Here is a 24,449-nt window from a genome sequence, read left to right as displayed (position 1 = left end):
CCCGCGCTTTGTGTCGGCTACGTGTAACTACTTAGAGTTATGGTTTACCGGATTGTCTCCGTACTTTTTGATTGGCCAAAGTAATTACTTTGGTTTTGGTTTTACGACGTTCGATTGAAACTACAGTCTCGGACAAAATTGTTGAAACACTTTACAATGCTTTGCCTTCCCACAGTGTTGTTTTGGCAAATGGGATCAGAAACTCGCGTTAAAACAACCTTGTGAGGGGAGAGTGAGCTGCGAAAGCTTCAGATCTGTATAGTCGTGTACTTTTCCAACGAATTTTGTCACAGACTGTCCCTAATAAATAACTGTTCTACATGCACTTACACTAGGTCCATATCGATCTGGACTTAAGTGCAGCTGCCGATCACAGGAAATTCAACAAGGGCCGTTTAACCACTAGAGTGACCTGCGACGCATTTCGGCATGGATTACAACATCCTCACACTCATGGCACCGGTAGGACGGGAAAAATTGCATTTCTGCTTCTCCCAGAATCAAGATCTTTTAAGTTAATAACGTAACTGTGTAAAATGCTACTTCCCTGTAAAACAGGTCCTATCTGGTTTACAATGTATTTTCTGTTTTTTGATGGACCGATTATCTTTTCCTTGCAAACCCTCAATCTAAATGGTACAGAAAGTGACACGATTGAACGAAGTTCTTTTCTGAACCCAGGCATCCTGATTGTGTACAATATTGGATTCACAAAGGAGTTAGCAAAGAAGAGGAATTCGCAGATACCCCGCACGCGCAAAAGCGTTCCAGTTGAGAGCAAACGCAACAGTGGAGTTTCCAGGAAAGTGAACAACACGTAAGGAAGCCACACAGATAAAGAGACAAGCGTGACGATGAACAGTGTCACGGTCAATTTTCGTTCAGTTCTACCGTGACGATTAGTGAGTTCAGGGTCCTTGCTGCGTCGTACGGTGACAAATATGGCTAAATAGCAGAAGGTTAGTATTAGAAGACATGCAAGGACACACCCAGCCACAATGAACCAGACTAGTAGCCCAAGTACGTCAAAAGACAATAATGAAATTGTTAGAGTTGTGTAGATCACTGACGCAACCCAAACGCTGAATACCCACTTCCTGTAAGACGAACTGGACACCAAACGATGTCGCATTGGATTTCGCATAGCGTGTAGTCTTTCGATTGATATTGAAACTAGAAACGCAAGAGAGCACCCAAAGAATAAAGTATCAATTCCAAATGTGGAAAAGAGCACCGCATCCGACATTTCAATTTTCCACAGACCAAAAGTATTTCCACGACGAAATACTGAAGTTGGTATAACGAGCGCTCCGATACACAAGTCAGCCAATGACAGGTTAATGAGCAAGTAAGTACTGCGCCTGCGCAAACAACGTTTCTTGATGAAAACGATGACTGTCAAAATGTTGAGTGCTATGATGATTATAGCTTCTACTACAAATAAGGAGCACCAAATGTATCCTTCCAAGTAGCTTCCTATTTGCGAAGAGTAGTTTCTCTCAGCTTTTGTTGGTGCTGTGTTGTTATTAGTTAACTTTTCCATCTAAAGTGAGAAAAAGAAAAGAAAAATTCTTGAAAGCTAAAATTGAAAATATCAAGTTTTAGAAAAATGTATTTATATTAGAGGATATTACATGGCCTTGCGGAGATACGAAATTTCTTTCTTTCATCCTCTAATTATAGCCAAGGAATCGGTTTGACTCGATTTCAAGTATTAACCCAGGACTGGAACGGATTGCAAGACCCGTCTTGACGTACTTTTTGGCGGGAATTTAAATAATTTTCATTTGAAGTTGTTCTGTGATGTTTACAGTGAAGCGCCTGAAACCAAAGGTCGTAAGACCCTACAAATGAGACCTTAGGCGTTGCCATATGCATGAGAACGTAAAGAGACCAGAACATTTGGCCAACAAGATATTAGACCATGCAGCGACTTAAGGATTGTCTTTGTCTCAGCTCACCGAGACGAAGGCGAAAACAATCGAGGGTGATATTTAGCTCTTGTTTTCATTCCACCTGTCACCACTACGACAAAATTATTTTCAACATCTTAGTCTCACAAGACCAAAAACGTACTCTCAATTTGCACTGATGATTTCAGTATAATCATCTGCTTCATCTCTTTTGCAATAGTTGAGAGATTACTTACCGTAGAAGGGTACGCGTGTTCAAAATCAGAAACTGATGCTCAAAGATCATTTCTATGTAGCGGCAACCGGAAAGATTCAGTAAGCCATGATAAATTTATGGAATTTCTGACGACCTCAGCCGATTTTACCACTCAACAGAAGTCCATCGGATACAATTGCTTCCCTTATGTCTCACAGTTCCTTAATACGAATAAGACCGGTGAGAAATGACAGCTGAAATGAACTCTTAAGCAGAGTTCATTCCATAGTAAGGACTACTCATAGTGACTCATTGCAACATTTCTTTTAAATCATTTACCCAGTAAAAAATAGGCCATTAATGCAGGCAGGATGAAAGGTACCATTGTGTATATCTTCACTCGAATCTTCTAATATCCCGCTTTGATTTGATGGTTCTAGAAGTGCTCAATATCAAAAAACATACCATGGTTCGTATCCTGAACGCCCAGAAAAATATTCAAAGCTCTTATTCAAAAAACAATTTCAAAATCAGTGAAATTTCACCCGAATCAAATTAGTCAAAAGGCGGCCAAAATCCTATGCATTTATTCATTTTTGGTTTGTTTGCCTTGAGGCTGGCATCCCTTCCTAAAAAGATATGGCATTTAAAAAAAAAAAACAAAACTGTGAAAATGTCTTTTGTCATCAAAGGTGTATGAGCTTCTGTCGATTAACAAGACAGTACAACCTCTCAGCTTGAAAAAAATCGAAATTCTTCTATCCTCAATTGGAATACCACAAGCAACTTGTATTAAGCGATTCATATCAGAGAAGTAGAGTTGCTCAATAGCCCTTTTCACGGTTAGTTTTTCTCATTTGGTTTACAATATAATCTAGCATGTATGTGAGGCAATTTCGGGCTATTTTGTAGTTTTAACCCGAAATTGCCTCTCGTCCACGTTAGATTACTGTACCATTGTAATGCAAATATTAAGAAAAACTAACCGTGAAAAGGTCTAATGCACACATTTTCGTTCGTCAGCTTTAACCCCACTGGAGGGCTTTGGCTGAAATCTAACTGAAAGAAGGAAAATTGCAGTTTCCCAATAGCGAGAAGTGCGGGATGGCCACTAAGATCTCGATTAAAGATAGGAAAGATAGCGGGCTGCAGCATAAAAAGAGCGAAAATCTAAGCTTAATTAATTTCCCAATAGATTTTCAACCATGGGAAAAGTAGTAGACCATTAGCAAGATTCCACCTGGCCCACAGGATAGATTAGTTCTCTAATGATTAAATAGAACCTCCTCTATTCTGCTCATTCGCGTTTCATCTTTTGTTCAGTACTCGTAATTGCAATTTGCGAATTGAAACGTACGTGATAAACATAAATTCAGGCTCTTCAACATCTTTGCAAGGTGCTCAAAAACACAGATCTAGAAAACGAAAACTAGCAACACTAAAATTCTTGATTAAGAGAAAGAAAGACAAGGTCTCCTTGTTCTGACGCATTTATCGCATTTTTTTACCTCCCGAGGATTTCCTTATATCGATTGCAAATGATGTCTGTGCAATTTCGTGTTTGAAACTCGTCAGATTATCAAAATAGACTGAATCGAAAATGGCGATTCCATACATAAAGTGTGCTACACATTCTCAAGGTTCATGACTAGTAGGTTCTCCTATCTTCGAAAAAGTTCTGTGCAATAACATTTGATTTTAATTTTTAATGAAAATACATGTCATTAGGAGTAAAATTAGCTTTATGCAAAGCGCTAAAAACGCTTCTCTTCGGGTCGAAATTAAAACTCGACCCGAAGAGAAGAGTTTTTAGCGCTTTGCATAAAGCTAGTTTTACTCCTAATGACATGGATTTTAATCAAAAATTATACCTAAATGTTTTTTCGCAGAACGTTTTCGCCAACCAAGGAAGATACTTAAAGTTGGCGATTTGTGGACTTAAATTATTAAGCAATGAAAATGGGTACTAAAAATTAAACGTGTTTTAATGCACTGTAAAAGCACACAAGAAATATTTCTGTAGTTCCTGAATGTTCACACCGATTAACGAAAATAATTCACTAATAGCGTGCAACGCGAACGATCGAAAAGGAATGATCGCCTACGATATATAGAGCACGTTGGATCTTTCGTTACTATTATTTTCGTTCCAAACTCTTCACATGACACACTTGACGAGGCTATATGTGTTCATGAAACTTAACATTTATCGTAAATGCTATGGCAGCTAAATATTCCACAGAAATTCTTCTCATTTGAAAGGAAACAACTGTATCTTGACTGAAATATTTATACTGAGTTGCAGAATAGGAGTTCATAGTAAAACTCTTGTCAGAGCTATGTACTCTTATGGATACAAATCGATTACGTTTACTGATAAACCATTGCAAGAAGCAATTCACAGAATAAAAAAATTGATACACTTCCAACACACCATTCTCACTTACCGAAGCATCGAAGGTAACAACGAAAGTTTTCGCCTACAGGCTGTTACACTGAAAATTCAGGTCGTTGGTATTAACATCAGAGCTAAATTTTCCTTTAGTATCTTGTATTGCTCGAGCAAAGACTCAATTCTTGACTAAAGATAGAGTAACAATATAGCGAATAAACAAGGAGCAAGATAGACGACTTGAAAGGCTACCCACCATTATATCAGGTATATGTAATTAATAAGTATATAATCAGGAGTTATAAAAAGGTTACGATATACCACAGTTGCAAAAACTGGCTTTCGGTTTAGCTACCCAGGTAGAGCCAGCTGATTATGCTGTGTGATTTAAAACACTTGTTTCAACCTGAGACACGAAATGTTCAATAATCGATGCAAAGAACGCAGAAAAATGCTTTTTCAGCCTTTTAACTAATGCCCGACATTAAAGAAGTCCACATACACAGACGTACACATCCTGTGCAAAAACAATTTTACCCATTTTCCAAGATAGACGACTCCTTTTACTTCTATGCAAAGAATGCGGAAAAATGCTGGCTCAGCCTTTTACATATAGCTCATGCCTGACATTAAAGACGTCCATATACACATACGTACACATCCTGTGCACAAACAATTCTCCATAGTTCCAAGATTGACGTCTTGAAAGGCTTCGTCCATTATCAGGTATATTTAATTAATGAGTATCAGGACTTATAAATTAAAAGGTTGCGATATGACCACAGTTAATAAAACTGTCTTTCAGTTTAGCTACGCCTGAGGCTATACTTCATAACGCTGACAACCAGGTAGCGCCAGCTGATTATGCTGTGTGATTTGAAACACTTGTCTCAACCTGAGACACGAAATTCTCAATAATCGATGCAAGCAATGCAGAAAAATGCTGACTCAACCTATTAACTCATGCCCGACATTAAAGACGCACTCCACATATCCTGTGCACAAACAATTTTCCCCAGTTTCCAAGATTGACGTCTTGAAAGGCTTCGTCCATCCATGATTACCAGGTGTATTGCATTAATTAGTATCAGGAGTTATAAAAAGGTTACGATATGATTACAGTGGGAAAAACTGTCTTTTCAGCTTCAGGAAGTAATCATGAATTCACAGGAAAAAAAAAGAAAAAGATATGGATACACTTCTTGACTCACTCACTTACTGACCGTAACACCGAGAGTTTTCGCCTACAGGCTGTTACACTGAAAATTCAGGTCCTTGATATTAGCATCGGAGCTAAATTTTCCGTCAGTATCTTGTACTGCTCGAGTAAAGATTCAAGTCTTGACTAAAGATAGAGAAACAATACAGCAAATAAACAAGAAACAATTTTCCGGAGTTTCCTAGAGAGGCGACTTGAAAGACTTCGTCTATCCATTATCAGGTGTATTCCATTAACGAGTATCAGGAGTTATAAAAAAATTACGATATGATTACAGTTGGAAACCTGTCTTTTCAGCTACGCCTGAGGCTATACAAATAACGCTGACAACCAGGTAGTGTCACTGAGCTGATTATGCTGTGTGACTTGAAACACTTGTCTCAACCTATTAACTCATGCCCGACATTAAAGACGCACTCTACACATCTTGTGCACAAACAATTTTCCCCAGTTTCCAAGATAGATGACTTGAAAGGCTTCGTCCATTATCAGGCATATTTCATTAATGAGTATCGGGAGATATAAAATGATTACGATATGGTTACAGTTGGAAAAACTGTCTTTTCCGCTACGCCTGGAGCTATACATATAACGCTGAGAACTAGGTAGTGCCACTGAGTTGATTATGCTGTGTGACTTGAAACACTTGTCGCAACCTGAGACACGAAATGCTCAATAATCGATGCAAGCAATGCTGAGAAAAATGTTGACTCAACCTATCACCTCATGCATGCCCGACATTAAAAACGCAGTCTACACATCCTGTACACCGACGTTTCCCTTTAATTAATTTAAACCGTCGTAAATTCAAGCCTATCGTTGCAATCTGCATTCCTTCATCAATTTTTGTCCCTTTATTTATTTACATGAGGGTTAAATTAATATGCAAGAGATCCACTGAAATAAGCATGTTCTCGACTGCGACATACAACCTGAAGAAATTTTCTGCCAAAAACGCGTTTGTAAAATTGATATTGAAAACAATCCTTTTCCTAATTATACTTATGTGTTTTTGAAAAACAGTACACTTAAAATCCCTGCTGGAGTTGTTTATTAACAAAGGCGATGCGCTGAACCTGAAAAGTGGATCATGGGGCGTTTTTTTGGCTTTCAGCGCTGCCTTCCTTGAGTCTGGACTGGATACCACCTTACCTTTGGACCTCCCATCGTCTTTTTACTTCTGTAGAAATGATGTTGGTACATTTTCCACCTCAGTCATCCCATCTTGATCACTTTCAAATCTCCTTTGTGAATTATTTTTTCTGTCATTTCATATGTTTACATCATTCTCACAATCGCTCACTTGGGTGTTTGGTTGGCCGCATCTAAGATATGCTCTAAGGTGACTGCGCGATGCAGTTATGAACAATGCTGTCAGTCGATATTTGACTCTGCGTGATGCAGCTCGAGTCAAAGACCCACATTTTACCCTTACTCACCAGTAGCTCTCCAGTAGCTCAGCAAATCATCCGACAAGATCATGGAGGGTCGTGGGTTCGATTCTCATCTAGGGCTCGGATTTTTCCGAGTTCCCAATGGCTTCTTCCAGCAACTATGCTTTGCTGGAGTTTTTTTTGAAGTCAAGTCACAACTAGTAACCTCAGGATTCAAGGATCGTTCTCAAGATTGTTGCCGTACCATTATTATTATTATTATTACTATTATTATTATTGTTATTATTGTTGTTGTTATTGTTATTATTATTATTGTTAATTATTAATTTATTCACGTTTTAGATCAAGTAAGCCTACTTTATACTCATTTCACCCAAATTCACTCACAGAAGTTTCTCGTTGCCAATTTAAATTTACACTACTAGAAACAAGGAGTGGTTGTTTGATCCCTGAAGAAGATGATAAAAAGCGAAAGGATGTCTCACCGTTACCTCTTGTACCAATCTTGCATTTGGCGGAAAAATACTACTTTCATTTGACCGTAAATAGTGAAGCTCTGAGAAAACTCTCATCTAGACGTTTCCACTATGAGCTGCAATTAAAAACTGGTTGCTAGAGTTTTTTTGACTACAATGCGTCATTGTGTGTTTCATCAGATGACTTTAATGATTTTTATCATGGGTAAAGGTCAAACTTTGTCCTCCTCTGACTCGTCATCAGCAACACTTTCACCAAGTCACTTCCGTACCTTCAACCTGGCTGAAATCAAGCTAGCAAGAGTGGTATATAGGAAAAATTGGCGAGAATGAACGGACGAATGTTTCCATCGCCGAAAGGGTTTATTAATAATTAATAATATTAAGTTGGGGTCGCTAAAATTACATTTACCAAAAAGTGACCAAGATGGGATCTACAATTGGCCATAAAATAGACTGTCAATTGATTCTGATGTGGAATTGTGAGCGCGGAAACATTTCATCTCGGAATATTTGAATCAGTTTGGTGGGGCTCCCCCATGCAGAATGGAGTATGCAGCCTTGATATTTTATAATAGGGTGGGCAACCGAGAAATTGAAAAATGGCTCAAATCGTGTTGCATCTGGAAAAGCTACCCACAATGGCAATAAGGTAAGGCATTTTAAATGAGAATTTTTTCATATAATTATCTCCTCAAGCCTTTTATCGGGATTCCCATACTAATCGTTATATTTTTGTGGGATATGTTGGCTTTCCCTCACACTGAGTTTGAGGCGCCTGTAAAAACAACAGTGGATAACTGAGCAGTTGGACCGTGAAGTGACGATGGCAACTTGCAGATATATCCGAATGAAGTCCTCAGAGACCTGAGCCACGGAAGTCATGCAGTTCGGGATTACCGGAGTTCGAGTTTCATTTGCTGAAGTCATTGTTTGTACTGAGTCAGCTACATTAAATTTGTTCTCTTCTCTGTTTGAATTTTTCCCTTTAAAAATTAATATTCTCGGAAGTTTTCCCCCGAAATCTTGATCTTATATCAGACAACCTATGGCTGAAATGATTTTTTGTCGCATAAGGCTTATGTGTTGGGGTCAAACGTTCCTGTAAATGAGCAAGTTTTTTGTGTACGTGACTCGATTGCAACTACCCTGCGAGCAGAGTCTCCTTCAATCTTCCTAGCCGCCTCGACATTTTGTATCGGGGTGCAGGGATGGCGCAGTGGTGAGAGAACTCGCCTCACACCAATGTGGCCCGGGTTCGATTCCCGGACTCGGCGTCATATGTGGGTTGAGTTTGTTGGTTCTCTACTCTGCACCGAGAGGTTTTCTCCGGGTACTCCGGTTTCCCCTCTCCTCAAAAACCAACATTTGACTTGATTTACTTTCATTGTTAATTTCAGTTTACAGTGTCCCCAATTAGCGCTTCAGCGCTAGAACGACTAGACACTAAATAAAGTTCCTTTCTTTCTTTCTTTTTTATTGAGCATGCGCTCAAAATTCAAATGTCTTCGGAGTCAGTCACGCGTCCCAGTACCCACAAAAACCACAAGACGAAACAAACAGTTGGGATTATTTGCGGCAAAAACTCGACAACCACGGAATAGTTTCCGTGGATACTCAAGGTAGTTCATACTTTTAACGTGCCATTTCCTTTTTGCTTCAAAATTTATTGGTTTCTGGCGGACTAGTTTCTGTAACCGAGATAGCTAGGAAATACGTCTAATATCCTCGAGTTTTGTTGATTGGTTTACAAGATTGTCTCCGTCCTTTTTGATTGGCCAAAGTAATTACTTTGGTTTTAGACTGTTCACAGTCCCCTATTTTCCCGATTGATGATGGGGATCGAGCAAAAAACTGCCGTCATGTTTGTTTTTTATATATCGCTCTCCCCAGTTCGCGCTCGCTTTCAAAAACAAAGATGGCGAACCCGACGATCAAACGGAAAAATAGGGGACTGTGAAGAGTCTACTTTGGTTTTGGTTTTACGGCGTTCGATTTTAACTAGCTCTAAGGTCCCTAATAAATAACTTGTTCTACATGCACCTACATTAGGTGCATATCTGGATATAAGTGCGGCTACCGATCACAGGAAATTCGCGGCCGAATGCCATCTCAACAAGAGCCCTTTAACCACAATAGTGATCTGCGACGCATTTTGCATCGATTACAGCATCCTCACACTCATGACACCGGCAGGACGCGAAAAATTGCATTTCTGCTTCTCCAAGAACTAAGATCTTTTAAGTTAATACCGTACCTGTCCGAAATGCTACCTCCCTGTAAAACAGGTCCTATCTGGTTGACAACGTATTTTTTGTGTTTTGATGAACCGATTATCTTTTCCTTGCAAACCCTCAATCTAAATGGTACAGAAAGTGACACGATTGAACGAAGTTCTTTTCTGAACCCAGGCATCCTGATTGTGTACAATATTGGATTCACAAAGGAGTTAGCAAAGAAGAGGAATTCGCAGATACTCCGCACTCGCAAAAGCGCTCCAGTTGACAGCAAACGCAACAGTGGAGTTTCCAGGAAAGTGAACAACACGTAAGGAAGCCACACAGATAAAGAGACAAGCGTGACGATGAACAGTGTCACGGTCAATTTTCGTTCAGTTCTACCGTGACGATTAGTGAGTTCAGGGTCCTTGCTGCGTCGTACGGTGACAAATATGGCTAAATAGCAGAAGGTTAGTATTAGAAGACATGCAAGGACACACCCAGCCACAATGAACCAGACTAGTAGCCCAAGTACGTCAAAAGACAATAATGAAATTGTTAGAGTTGTGTAGATCACTGACGCAACCCAAACGCTGAATACCCACTTCCTGTAAGACGAACTGGACACCAAACGATGTCGCATTGGATTTCGCATAGCGTGTAGTCTTTCGATTGATATTGAAACTAGAAACGCAAGAGAGCAGCCAAAGAATAAAGTATCAATTCCAAATGTGGAAAAGCGGACTGCATCCGACATTTCAATTTTCCACAGACCAAAGATGTTTCCACGACGAAATACTGAAGTTGGTATAACGAGCGCTCCGATACACAAGTCAGCCAATGACAGGTTAATGAGCAAGTAAGTACTGCGCCTGCGCAAACAACGTTTCTTGATGAAAACGATGACTGTCAAAATGTTGAGTGCTACGATGATTATGGCTTCTAGTACAAATAAGGAGCACCAAATGTATCCTTCCAAGTTGCTTCCTATTTGGGAAGAGTTGTTTCTCACAGCTTTTGTTGGTGCTGTGTTGTTATTAGTTAGCTTTTCCATCTAAAACGAGAGAAAGAAAATAAATATTCTTGAAAGCTAAAATTGAGAATATCAAGTTTTAGAAAAATGTATATATATTAGAGGATATTATGGCCGCGCGGAGATACGAAATTTCTCTTCGAGTATATATTCCTTTCATCCTCTAATTATAGCCAAGGAATCAGTTTGACCCGATTTCAAGTATTAGCCCAGGACTAGAATGGATTGCAACACCCGTCTTGACGTACTGTTTGGTGGGAATTGAAACAATTTAATTTTCACTTGCAGTTGTTCTGTGATGTTTACAGTGAAGCTCCTGAAACCAAAGGTCGTAAGACCCTACAAATGAAATCTTAGGTGTTGCCATGCATGAGAACTTGAAGAGACCAGAAGATAATAGGCCATGCAGCGACTTCAGGATTGTCTTTGTCTCAGCTCACCGAGTCGAAGGCGAAAACAATCGAGGGTGATATTTAGCTCTTGTTTTCATTCCACTACGACAAAATTATCTTCATCATCTTAGTTTCGCACGACCATAAACGTACTCTCAATTTGCACTGATGATTTCAGTATAATCATCTGCTTCATCTGTTTTGCGATAGTTGAGAGATTACTTACCGTAGCCCTAGGGATACTCGTGTTCAGAATCAGAAACTGAAGCTCAAAAATCATTTCTGTGTAGCGGCAACCGGAACGATTCAACAAGCCATGATAAATTTATGGACTTTCTGCCGACCTTAAACCCATTTTACTACTCGAGAGAAGTGCATCGGATACAATTGCTTTCCTTAGGACATCCTCTTTTTTTGCTCCGTTTAGCGTCGTCCGCGACCGACCCAAACTTTTGCCATTTTCAAAAAAACTAAAGTAACGACGTTGTTAAATTATTTTTATGCCGCATAGGAGATTCGGTGGTTGATTTTTTTCCCATGTTATATCTTAATTTTACAAAAACATCAACCAACTTTTTCGCCACATTGATTTTGGGTTCACGCCTTGTAGTTTTCCAGGCTCCGTAGCAATGATGCTGGCGTAGCAGGCCTTCGATTTCTAGACTACTTATGATTTTCTTTTTCAACAAACGCATTCGACGCTCAACGAAAAAAAAGGGGACGGCTTTATTTCCGACAGTTCCTTAATACGAATAAGACCGGTGACAAATGACAGCTGAAATGAACTCTTGAGCAGAGTTCATTCCATAGCAAGGACTACGCATAGTGACTCATCGCAACATTTCTTTTAAATCATTTACCCAGTGAAAAATAGGCCATTAACGCAGGTAGGATGATCAAAAGCTACCATTGTGTTAAACCATTGAGTATATCTTAACTCGAATCTTCTAATTTTGCGCTTTGATTTGAAGGTTCTAGAAGTGCTCAATATAAAAAAAAATGTCATGTTTCATATCCTGAATGCCCAGAAAAATATTCAAAGCCCTTATTCATAAAACAACTTTCAAAATCAGTGAAATTTTAACAGAGTCAACCAGAGTCATTTTTGTTGTGTTTGCCCTGAGGGTCCAAAAGTTCCTCCTAAAAAAAATATGGCATTAAAAAACTGTGAAAATTGCATTTGTCATCAAAGGTTGATGAGCTTCTTTCAATTAGAGAGACAGCACAACCTTTCAACTTTAAAAAAAATCGAAATTCTTTTATCCTCAATGGGAATATCACAAGCAACTTGTATTGAGCGATTCATATCAGAGTAGTAGAGTTGTTAACGTTCAATTGCATAAATTTTCGTTCGACAGCTTTAACCCCACTGGAGGGCTTTGGTATTAAAACTAAACTAGAAGGAAAATTGCAGTTTCCCAATAGCGAGAATTATGGGATGGCCAAGATCTCGATTAAAGATTGGAAAGCCTGGAAAGATAGCGGGTTGCAGCATAAAAAGAGCGAAAATTTAAACTTAATTAATTTCCTAAGAGATTTTCAACCATGGGAAAAGTAGTAGACCATTAGCAAGATTCCACCTGGCCCACAGGATAGATTAGTTCTCTAATGATTCATAGAACCTCCTCTATTCTGCTTATTCGCGTTTCATCTTTTGTTCAGTACTTGTAATTGCAATTTGCGAATTCAAACGTAATAAACAAATTCAGGCTATTCAACATCTTCGCAAGGTGCTCAAAAACACAGAAAACGAAAATTAGCTACACTAAAATACTTGATTAAGAGAAAGAAGGACAAGGTCCCCTTGTTCTGACTTATTTATCTTATTTTTTACCTCCCGATGTTAATCGTCGCCGGTGAAAGGAATTCAAACTCATCTCATCTCGATTGCAAATGATTCCAGAATGACTGTCATCGTGTTTGAAACTAGTCAAATTACCAGTACAGAGGCTGAATCAAAAATGGCTTGCCTAAATTTCTAGAGGTTTCTCGTATCCACGAAAAAGTTCCGCGCAATAATATTTAAGTTTAATTTGTAATGAAAATCCATGTCAGTATGCAAAACGCTTCTCGTTGTTCATTGTTACGTATTTGCATGGGTTAGCGATTTGTGGACTTATTATTGGAATTGTTAAGCAATGAAAATGAGTACTTAAAATAAAACTTGTTTTAAGCGTATAACGCGAATGATCGAGAAGGAATAATCGCGCACGATATATGGAGCACGTCGGATTTTTCGTTGACATTAATATTATTTTCGTTCCAAACTCTTCAAATGACACCCTTGACGAGGATATATGTGTTCATAAAACTTAACTTTTATCGTAAAGGCTATCGCAGCTAAATATTCCACAGAAATGCTTCTCATTTGCAAGGAAACAACTGTATCTTGACTGAAATATTTATCAGTTGCTGAATAGGAGTTAAAACTCTTTTTAGAGCTACGTGCTCTTACGAACACAATTTGATACGTTTACTGATAAACCATTGCAATAAGTAATTCATATAAAGTAATCATGAATTCACAGGAAAAAGAAAAGATATGGATACGGTTTTAACTCACTCACGGACGGTAACATCAAGAGTTCTCGCCTACAGGTTGCTACACTGAAAATTCAGGTCCTTGGTATTAACATCTCGGCACCGTAAATTTCCTTCAGTATCTTGTATTGCTCGAGTAAAGATTCAAGTCTTGACTAAAGATAGAGTAACAATACAGCGAACAAACAAGGAGTAATTTTCCGCAGTTTTCAAGATAGACGACTTGAAAGGCTTCCCTGCATTATCAGTCATATTTAATCAATAAGAGTATTATGAGTTATATCACCATCGTTGCAAACCCTGTCTTTTCAGCTAACGTAACGCCTGAGGCTATATTTCATAACGCTGACAACCAGGTAGCACCAGCTGAGTATGTTGTGTGTTTTGAAACACTTGTTTCAACCTGAGACTGGAAATGCTCAATAATCGATGCAAAGAATGCAGAACTTGAAAATGCTGACCCAGCCTATCGTCCGACATTAAAGACGCACTCTACACATCCTGTGTGCAAACAGTTTTCCTCAGTTTCCAAGGAAGACGACTTGAAAGGCTTCGTCCATTATCAGGTATATATAATTAATGAGTTCTACTGGGTAATGTATATTGTGTCTCAGCAACTCCTCGTAGCTTAGAGACATAACACTTTCCGCATCAGGTGAGCATTTCCAAGAATGGCCGATAATATTGTACACTTTCAAGGAAGTCAGGTACATCTAGCTTGCCAAACCAGGTCTTTGCACCTTTTGATATGCTTCCAAGAGCACCAATCACGACAGGTATTATTGTGAATTTCGAGGTTCCATGAATCCTTCTGATTTCAAATGCTAGTTCCTGGTACTTTTCAACGTTCTCCTCTTCAGTTCTGGTGATGTTCTGGTCCTCTGGCACAGTTATGTCAATAGTGTGTCTTTATGAACTAGAGTAATATTTAGCCGATTATGCTTCAGCACTTTGTCTCTGTAGATAGTCATGTCCCAAGTAATCCTCACTTCTCCATTTTCTGCGGTTGGCAAAGGTTGATGGTCATACCACTTGTCAGTACACTCTATCCCATACTTCCTGCACAACTCCCAGTGTACCCGCAGGGTCACGTTGTCGTGGCGCTTCCTATACTCTCTCTGGGCAAGCTTCTTGCATCCACTGACAATTAGTATTATTACTATTATTACTATTATTGCCCGGTTCTGGTTGTTATCAGGAGCAAGGATGGCCGTAGAGCAAGAAGTCCTGAGTTTGATTCCAGGAACTCACTTCTTTGTTTCAACTTCGTTTCTTTCAGTGTAGCTTAAAGTGTATGTATAAGCTTTTTTTATTTGCTTGATTGAATGAACCCATTTTCCTGATAACATCTGCAAAAAATTTTGTTCGATTTCGATTTCTTCCCCTAGTTTTAGCCATTAAAAGACGCAGCATTTCACTTCCGGCGGGGTACAAAACTGCGCGAGTACAGAAGGGGAACTGGAGATGATTGTGACGTCATCTCGGGAAGGCTTGTTGCTGCTAGCGAGCGCAGCGAGCGAACAGCAGCACTAATCTGGACGGTTCCCTGTGTTTCCTTTGGCCGAGTAGGACTGCGCACGTATATAGAGCGCTTTCCATACTCGATTTTTCCTGGCTAACGATATTTCCTTTTCTGAATACGTAGTACATCGGTCAGCGGCTATGGACCTATCACTATACATGCTTTAGGATTGGCATATGCTTTGTTGGATTTGTCAAATGCTTTAAGATTTTAAGAGGATTTCGAGAAGAAAATAAAGGTAAGTTTATACGATTATACAATGTCAAACGCCACGTGAATCGTTAATGACAGTATTCAGCAAGGTGACCGTCGTTTTAGAGACGTATTTAGAGGAAGACAATGTGCTTTTACGGGTGTTTCAGCTCTGTTATGTGCTAACTCGTGTGATGTTTTTCAATGGACGGCCCACACAGTTGATAAGCTATGGACAGAAGAAGATGCTATGCACCTTAAGGCTTTTCAAGAGCAACGTACTCTAGATACAGAGACAATCTCGCTGACATATTTACCCGATCGAGTACGCTGGTCAGCCATTACCACACTTGATCCCAACCGTACCAGACCGACCTGTTACGTTGTAATTTATAATAAAATAAAACCGTTGGTATGTCTTCTGTCTGTTATTAGCGAGCTTAAGCACGCGCGTTTTTGAGACGCGGACGGCAACCGGAAGAGAACATTTCGCGTGGCAGGACAGTGGTTTCTCCTAGATTTTTATACTAATCATCTCTAATGGAGAAAAGATACTTAGCAATATAAATGTGGTTGAGTGAAGACAAGTTGAAAGGGAAATCAGGTCACTTCCGGTTGCCGTCCGCGTCTCAAAAACGCGCGTGCTTAAGGTCCCTATTGTATTGTCTTGTTCTGACTTAATAATAATAATAATAATAATAATATTAATAATAATAATAATAATAACAACAATAACAATAACAATAACAATAACAATAATAATAATAATAATAATAATAATAGCATATCTTTGATACTTGCAGAAACAATTGTCTCTCAATTCTCGCAGCATTTCACTTTTGATAAAGACAGCTAGTTTATCAGGGGCACCCAACGTCAATTTGCGGAAAATATCTGTTCGGAAGACGACTTGAGATCTAGAATTTTCGGAACATTTGTAGTACAATTTCTTGCTTGCCTGCCTGTCCTAGGATTTTCGAACATCAAAATGGTATAATTGCCCATTTTTAACGGATTAGAATTTTCGGAAGCCTTTTTTCTGGCTGAAATTTTCGAAAAGGTAAGTTTTAATCCCTATAATTTTCGGATCACTAGACTTTCAGCTAGGCAATCCGAACAGATTTTAGGGGATAAAAATATGCCTATATCTACCGTTTAAATACTAAAATATGTTTGACAATGCTATGTTTGAACTATATTCGCGTTGGGTGCCCCTGGTTTATATCTGTTGGTCAGTCCTTTGACATATTTTCATGTGAAGCAAGGCTTAATGCGCTCGGTAGATGCGCTGTATCTGGCTGCAACAACAAGAAAGAAGAAGAAAATGACTTTTTTTTATCCATTATCCATGAAATACCGCTTTTACGGTGATTCCAGGTCAAAAGCTATCAAAAAAAGAGGAAAGTGAGTCTCTTTGGTAAACTTGACGAGGATGAATCTGAGTGTCAGTACTGAAAAGAAAAAAAACCCCGCGGTGATTTGCTCGGTTCATTTTGCGCCAAACGATTCCACACGCAAGTTTTCTTTCAAGGATGAAAGTTTTCCAAAAGCCTACGAAAGATATCCACTTTACTCTTCTTTTGATAGCTTTTGGCTTGGAATCACCGTCTATTTCATGGATAGAAAAATCATTTTCTTCGTCGTTCGTGTTATTGCAGCCGGATACAGTGCATCTACCGACCGTATTAAGCCTTCACATGAAAATATCTCAAAGGAATGAAGAAGAGATGTTAACAAGCGCTCATGAGATGTCGTGACAATCATCTCCAGTCACCCTTCTGTACTCGCGCGGTTTTGTGCCCCGCCGGAAGTGAAATTCTGCGCTTTTAATGGCTAAAACTAAGGGAAGAAAAATGGAAATCGAAAATCTAGACGTCTCCACTAGACGTTTCCACTGTGAGATGTAATTAATGAATAAATGGATCACAACGAACACCTTTAAGATTTTAAGCAAAATAATCATCTTAGGTCGATCTACGTATAGGTTTAAAGTGGATCCTGGGCGGTTGTGTAGTTTCGTAGCTCAATCGGGGAAAAAAAAATTCCCCTATTTTAAAGGAAGGCTAATAATCTCGTGGGGGGGAGGGGGGGAGGGGGGGGAAGGGGGGGGGGAGGGGGGTGTACTCCCTACTATTAAAGGCTAATGGGGATCTGCCGCTGGATGAGGTCTCATTTTCAAAACTGGATTGGCTATAATTGGGTTACATTTTCAACAGATTTCCCGACAGAGTTACTGGAATGGGGTCGCAAATTGTCGGGTTTTTGGACGTAAGAAAATTCTGGCTAGTGGGATTGTTAAGAAAGAACTGTAGCGCTGTCGATTTAAAATTTACTAGTCGCATTACATTCCGTTTTGAAAAGTGAGCAAGCCATTTGTGTACGAGTCCTCTTCCCGACTTATCTAGGAAGATCGACGGAGACTCTGCTTGCTGTGTAGATTGCAACAGTTGCAGCAGAGTCTTTCTGAGCAACTGATTTGCCTCAACCTTTTATATTATCGAACAAAATAATAGTATTTCTTTTTCATATTTTCATCAAAAAGACAAACGTCCATCCATTTCACAAGAACTCGAAAGAACGAAGAATCGAAGAAACCAGATGTACTTTATCGATGTCTGTTCTATATTTGAATCGTTGTCGTGACGCGGGCCGCGTTAAGTGATGAAACCCGATTATCTTTGACATGGTGTTAGAGATGTGCTTTGCTTTATTTATTGGAAGTATACATTTCTATTCTTCAAGCCAACTTCTCTTCCGTTTGCCCGTAGGCAAGGACACCGCAAATTGTCACAAGAGAGTGGCTATACATCTAAACAAACGCGCGCAAAGCATGCCGTTCGACAGAGAGTCTTTAACCAATGGTTAGCGCTAACCCGTTGGTTAAGAGGTATCAAAACCTATTGCCGGTTTTCACTGTCACATCATCATCAAAACCATTCAACCAATAAACTCAAGAATCCAACAGGTAAAAGAAGATGAATATTCAAACAGTCTCGCAAAGGTTCAGGTCTGTGCGATGTTTCGTGCGGGAGAAATTCGAAGAAATGTTTCACTGGGTTTCACTCAAATTTATAAAGCTCTATATGGAGACGCCATGTTTGTGTTCCTCTTAGAGGCACAAATATGGCGGCCGGAAGCTAACAAAAACTGCTGTCATCGAGTTTCGCTATAAAAAGCCTGAAGTCATCTTCTGAGGGCTCATAAACATATATATGAGTACTTACTCTCATACAAGGACTGTTCAGATTGCAAAATCTCAGCGGGAGGTCACTTTTCTCACCTAAGTGACAGCATTCTCGACCGCAATTTTAATATCGTGTCACGCAAAAGCTTAGAAATGCAATTACAAATTCAACCTTGCTTTATCACAAGACGAAAACCCCTATCAAATTGAAAATTTGTGAAAAGATAAGTATTCAGCTGTTCCAATAACTAACTAAACTAAAATCTCAAAAGGATTGATAATTCCTTATTTTTTAATTTTGATGACGTCACGTGAAAACCAAGAATAGGTTTCCATGGTATTTAGTGATGTGGTTTGCAGAGTGAACGTAAATTATACTAGTGTATCTAATAGATAGTAATATTGCGGTAGATTTCGTTGAAATTGACAACATTTATCATTGATAACCACAGCAACGATGTATTGAAGTCAGTGGGACAGTTTTAGTTCGTTGAGGGAATGAGTGTCGTCAATGCGCCAAGATTTAACCCGGACCACCCCCTTTCCAGACCGTGATGAAGTGAGATAATGTAAACGTAAAGAAAGTACAAAACTCCAGCTGATAAGCCAAGCCACTGATCTGAAATTCGTGCACAATGTTAAGTGAGAAAGAAAGACATTTCCACAACCTCCGGCCCCTTGCACCTGATCGTGGGAATCGAAAGATCCCTCAGATGTCTGAATTGCGCGGAAAGAACTGAAATCTGGCTCGCACTCATCAACAACAACAAAAAAAAAAGTCAGTGAGCTTGAAGCATCGGGAGTCGAAGCGGAATAATTGGATCTCGGTTATTCATTATTGCTTCCATTTTCAGTTTCCCAGTTACTCATTGCTCGTTACTGAAATTTTGTTCGATATTCATTTTCCGGTATTCGTTATTCTTTACGGGAATCGTAAATTTTTTATTCCGAATGTTCGAAAGCTAAATATACCTTACTTATTCATTCACGATTCCTCTTCTACCCACAATGAAGCTCATGGCAAGCTTAGCTTCGATTGAATGAATCGCAGCACATTTGAGAATAAAGTGTTTTACGGTTTCATCGTATTTTTTAATCATTCTTAAGTTTGGACCCCTTCAGTTTGAGTAACGACAATTTCATCACAGTTCTTCTTATGACTTTACAATTCAACCGAGGAGGCGTAACTACGCCAAATGATGAAATACAAAGGTCAGAATTGTCTGCAAGTGAAAAAGTGAAAAATGTAACATACTGGAACGAAAGCAACGGATGTGAGTCATACACAGTGCAAAATAAGAGAGGAAAATAACACCACTCATCCGTTTCATTTTCCATCAGCCGGTCAACTTCGTTCACACTTCCTGTTTCTTACTATTCATTTGGTCATTTAATCCAATATCTGTGATTATATAATCCAGATTAAGGACATCAAAATAAAGCACTGCCACTAAACCGTGCAACACGCAGTGGTTATTCATTACGTTATTTAAGACTAACAAACTTCATCCCTTGCAGATTGTTACATTAAAAAAAACAAAAAAAACGGTGGCCACAATTTGCTGTACAAATTAACCTTGCCTTTCCTTTAGTTTCTGTTTCGACTGGTACACCACCGTGTCCGCCACGATCAAACCGTCTACTCACAACGCTCTTTTCATATTCAGTACTGATTTTTAATCTCCCCGCTTCATCATGAATTTTCTTATGCAAAAGCTCCTCCGTTTGTAAACGGCCATTCCTCTACATACACGGAATAAATATTGCGGTAGATTTTGTTGAAATTGACAGCATTTATCATTGACAACCACAGCAACGGCTATTGAAGTCAGAGGGACTAATTTCAGTTGGTTGAGGGAATGAAAGTATCGTCAATGTGCCGAAGTTTAACCCGGACCACCACCTTTCCAGACCGTGATGAAGTGGAGGAAATGTAAACGGAAACAAAGTACAAAACTCCAGCTGATAAGCCAAGCCACTGATCTGAAATTCGTGCACAATGTTAAGTGAGAAAGAAAGACATTTCCACAACCTCCGGCCCCTTGCACCTGATCGTGGGAATCGAAAGATCCCTCAGATGTCTGAATTGCGCGGAAAGAACTGAAATCTGGCTCGCACTCATCAACAACAACAAAAAAAAAAGTCAGTGAGCTTGAAGCATCGGGAGTCGAAGCGGAATAATTGGATCTCGGTTATTCATTATTGCTTCCATTTTCAGTTTCCCAGTTACTCATTGCTCGTTACTGAAATTTTGTTCGATATTCATTTTCCGGTATTCGTTATTCTTTACGGGAATCGTAAATTTTTTTATTCCGAATGTTCGAACGCTAAATATACCTTACTTATTCATTCATGATTCCTCTTCTACCCACAATGAAGCTCATGGCAAGCTTAGCTTCGATTGAATGAATCGCAGCACGTACATTTGAGAATAAAGTGTTTTACGGGTTCATCGTATTTTTTAATCATTCTTAAGTTTGGACCCCTTCAGTTTGAGTAACGACAATTTCATCACAGTTCTTCTTATGACTTTACAATTCAACCGAGGAGGCGTAACTACGCCAAATGATGAAATACAAAGGTCAGAATTGTCTGCAAGTGAAAAAGTGAAAAATGTAACATACTGGAACGAAAGCAACGGATGTGAGTCATACACGATGCAAAACGAGAAAGCAAAATAACACCACTCATTCATTTCATTTCCTTCATCCGGTCAGATTTCAACACTTACTGCTTCTTACTATTCATTTGGTCATTTAATCCTATATTTGCAATTATATCATCCAGATCAAGGACATCCAAATAAAGAATTGACAACAAACCGTGCAACATCAGTGGTTATTCATTACGTCATTTAAGACTAACAAACTTCATCCCTTGCAGATTGTTACATTAAAAAAAAAAAAACGGTGGCCACAATTTGCTGTTCAAATTAACCTTGCCTTTCCTTTAGTTTCTGTTTCGACTGGTACACCACCGTGTCCGCCACGATCAAACCGTCTACTCATGAATTTTCCTATGCAAAAGCTCCTCCGTTTGTAAACGGCTATTCCTCTACCTGGGCCTCGCTTCGCAGCAATTTTTGATTGTACGTGTTGTTTTCGTTACACAGAACAGGTGCCACACCTCGGGAGATTTGATTCGTTACCTTCAAGTTCAGGAAAAAACAGTGATGGCGATCGGTCTTCGTTTTCCGGTTCTTCGATCTTCGCTCTCCAGGACCTTCACTTCGTTTTCCACAGACCTTGAGCAAGAATGCATAAATGAGGAACTAGGACAGTACAAATCTCAAAACTTGTTTATACTTACGGCGACTAACACGTAGCACTGCAACCGTCGTTAAAGTTTCTCTCCACAATTCCTTCAGTATAGAGCTGGACTTGTGAATTATCTGCCACCCGACGCCTGCTGGTCTCAGCTGTTCTTCTGAAAACCTTTTCAAACGTTCAATCCGAAGAATGATGTCAGTTTGAACATCGATCGACACAAATTCCCAGTCTAACACTGGAACTCCTTTGTCTTCAAAAGTGTCATATGAAACTAAACCGCTTAAGGGCCCACAGACGGATTTTTCGCGCGTTGCTAAGGAAGTGAAATGTTACTTCCGGTAACTGACGTAATCATATCATGAGCTGACAAGAAAACCCACTTACAAGCAAAAGTCACCACACGAACTGTTGTTTGCATCGAAGGTTTTTCCTCCCCTTCCTCGCGCTCGTTCTCAGATCAACTGCGCATGCGTAAACGAACTGACTTCCGGTTTTGAGAAAAAGCTAAATTTCCAGCGGTCTTTAAATTGAATTAATTTTTTTTACATGACACGTTTCACCCCCAAATACTGAATATAGATAAGCATTGATTTTTTCAAATCATCTTTTTTGAAAAAGTTATGGGTATTTCAGTATCGTTTATGTCTTTAAAAAGAACAGTTTTCAAAATAAAAAGAAAACTATGCTAGGCTGGATGCAAAAACGAATACAAATTATCAAACCATCGATTAAATACCCAAATTGCGTAGCACGGAGACAAATTTAGAGTTTTCTTTTATTGGTCACGTGACCATGGGCGTGGCATGATGACGTCATATTTAGGGTCATTGGCTTACAAAAGTTGGAAACTGGTCAAAATAATGTTAAATTCTCTCAAATTACTTAACATTACATCCTTAGCAACGCACCCCAAAAAATACGTCAGTGGGCCCTTAAGGTGGCTTCATATAGTTTTCTGACCTCGCGCAAAGTGGCTGATGGCGCGAGCTTTAAAAGCTCACGCGACCGCCGCGCGGCTCTCCCACGCGGAAAGTAAACAAACATGGCTTCCCAACTTTGCAAACTCTTTTTTCGTCAAATTATGTGGACGTATCATCTTTGCGAAATGTTTACCTATCCGTAAGAAGGCTGAAAATTTTTTTAGAGTCCAACAGAAGGTCAAGTTTAAACAAATCATTTCCCACCGAACAACTTATCTGGCCAACAACCGTCAATCGAGGGACACAGCCGTCCTTGGTGTCGTGAACGCTACGGAAAACTAGCAAAAATCGCCAAAGGGGGATTCCCATATTTGTAGACCAAGTGAAAAAGATATTCCTCCAAACTTTGTCCCTTTTTGCGAAGAGCTCGAGGTTGAGCTCGCGACCATATTCCATCGGGTAAACATTAGATCACAAGCTGAGGTACGCGCGCGCGTGCACGTGTTTGGGAACTTCACGCATGCTCAAATGGCGATCTTGGCAAATTCCAATTCTGTGACGTACGTTGTGCGATGGAAAAAAATGTGAAATTTTCTCTTAAAATATCTCCAGTTTTTCAGTGAAATTTCTTCAAATTTTGCAGAGCGGTAATTACTGTTTACGGCTTCCGTCTGCCAATTCATCAAGAGATTTTGTGAGACAATTTTTGAACTGGAGCTAAAAAACACAAATTCGCTAAAATTGACGAAACTACCTTTGTAACCCCTATTTTTCGGCCTTCAGAAGATTCTTCTGGACAAATGTCGTGTACAGTCAAAGTTTAGGAAATTTTCATCGAAGAAAATATTAATGGAAGAAAATCAAAATAAAAGCAAAATAAACACCGTAAACAACCTATCTTTAGAGAGTTATAATTCCAGGTAAAAGCCCGTTAATTTAACAGTGGTGGTTGAAAAGAGTAGTTCTGTCTTTAAGACGTCTATTTCGATAGACTTGAGAGAGATGCGATTAAGAGCAATGAGAAAATTCCCGTGGATAGTGGATACTAGCGCGCCAAATTAACAGCGAATAACCAGTATGGAGCCACCTTAAAGACTAAATTGTAACCATAAATTGCGGGGGCTTTGCGTGGTTTTTCCGTTTAGGTTACGCACAGGAAGTTGTAGTGAAATGAACGCCGAAGGGGGCTTCCCCCCAATTTATTATTTTTAGTGCCTCAGAAATGCCACTTCAGTCCATGGTTTCAAGGGGAAAGCAGTTTCATAAATCAAAGCATGAAAACACACTCGATTTGCTTTTTTTTTCTGGCCACAACGCCATCAACAGTAGTAGTGAAAAATGTCGTCCAGCAAGCTGTTTTTTTTCTTTCTTTGTCATTTATAGCAAAAGTAACAACTAAATCGTGTCCTCTTCTCGTAAATCGATAATTCTAAAAGGCTAAAAACCTTTTAAAAATCAGCTGCCGGTTGCTCGAAGCCTGGTTAGCGCTAACCGTTGGTCAAGAGATATCAAAACCTATCTGTTTCCATGGTATTTAATGCTGGTTAGGGAGCAACCCGAGCCTGTTGATTCCACTTTACTGACCTT

At 39.4% G+C, this 24,449-nt stretch overlaps 2 protein-coding genes across 3 annotated transcripts; both read right to left on the bottom strand.

Annotated features, from left to right (window-relative positions):
• Window positions 1-387: 387 nt before the first annotated feature.
• Window positions 388-5,137, bottom strand: LOC138021370 (adenosine receptor A3-like). The gene is made up of 2 exons (XM_068868231.1): window positions 4,557-5,137; window positions 388-1,543 (listed from the first exon to the last, which is right to left on the bottom strand). Exon 2 carries the CDS (start codon window positions 1,541-1,543, stop codon window positions 452-454), a length of 1,092 nt encoding a protein of 363 aa, XP_068724332.1. The 5' UTR covers window positions 4,557-5,137; the 3' UTR covers window positions 388-451.
• Window positions 5,138-9,241: 4,104 nt separating this feature from the next.
• LOC138019714 (trace amine-associated receptor 5-like) lies at window positions 9,242-22,833 on the bottom strand. Of its 2 annotated transcripts, XM_068866581.1 has the most exons (3): window positions 21,983-22,833; window positions 21,822-21,917; window positions 9,242-10,863 (listed from the first exon to the last, which is right to left on the bottom strand). In XM_068866581.1, exon 3 carries the CDS (start codon window positions 10,861-10,863, stop codon window positions 9,772-9,774), a length of 1,092 nt encoding a protein of 363 aa, XP_068722682.1. In that variant the 5' UTR covers window positions 21,822-21,917; window positions 21,983-22,833; the 3' UTR covers window positions 9,242-9,771. The 2 variants fall into 2 exon arrangements, with proteins under 2 accessions (XP_068722682.1, XP_068722683.1); XM_068866582.1 differs by lacking the exons at window positions 21,822-21,917; window positions 21,983-22,833 and adding an exon at window positions 13,798-14,008.
• Window positions 22,834-24,449: the final 1,616 nt, after the last annotated feature.

The sequence above is a fragment of the Montipora capricornis genome, chromosome 10 (genome assembly GCF_036669925.1).
Source record: "Montipora capricornis isolate CH-2021 chromosome 10, ASM3666992v2, whole genome shotgun sequence".
NCBI lineage: Eukaryota > Metazoa > Cnidaria > Anthozoa > Scleractinia > Acroporidae > Montipora > Montipora capricornis.
This window is presented reverse-complemented; position numbering and strand designations above follow the sequence as displayed.

Coding starts and splice junctions, on each gene's coding strand:
- LOC138019714 (XM_068866581.1), bottom strand. CDS start 10,863: ATGGAAAAGCTAACTAATAACAACACAGCACCAACAAAAGCTGTGAGA.
- LOC138021370 (XM_068868231.1), bottom strand. CDS start 1,543: ATGGAAAAGTTAACTAATAACAACACAGCACCAACAAAAGCTGAGAGA.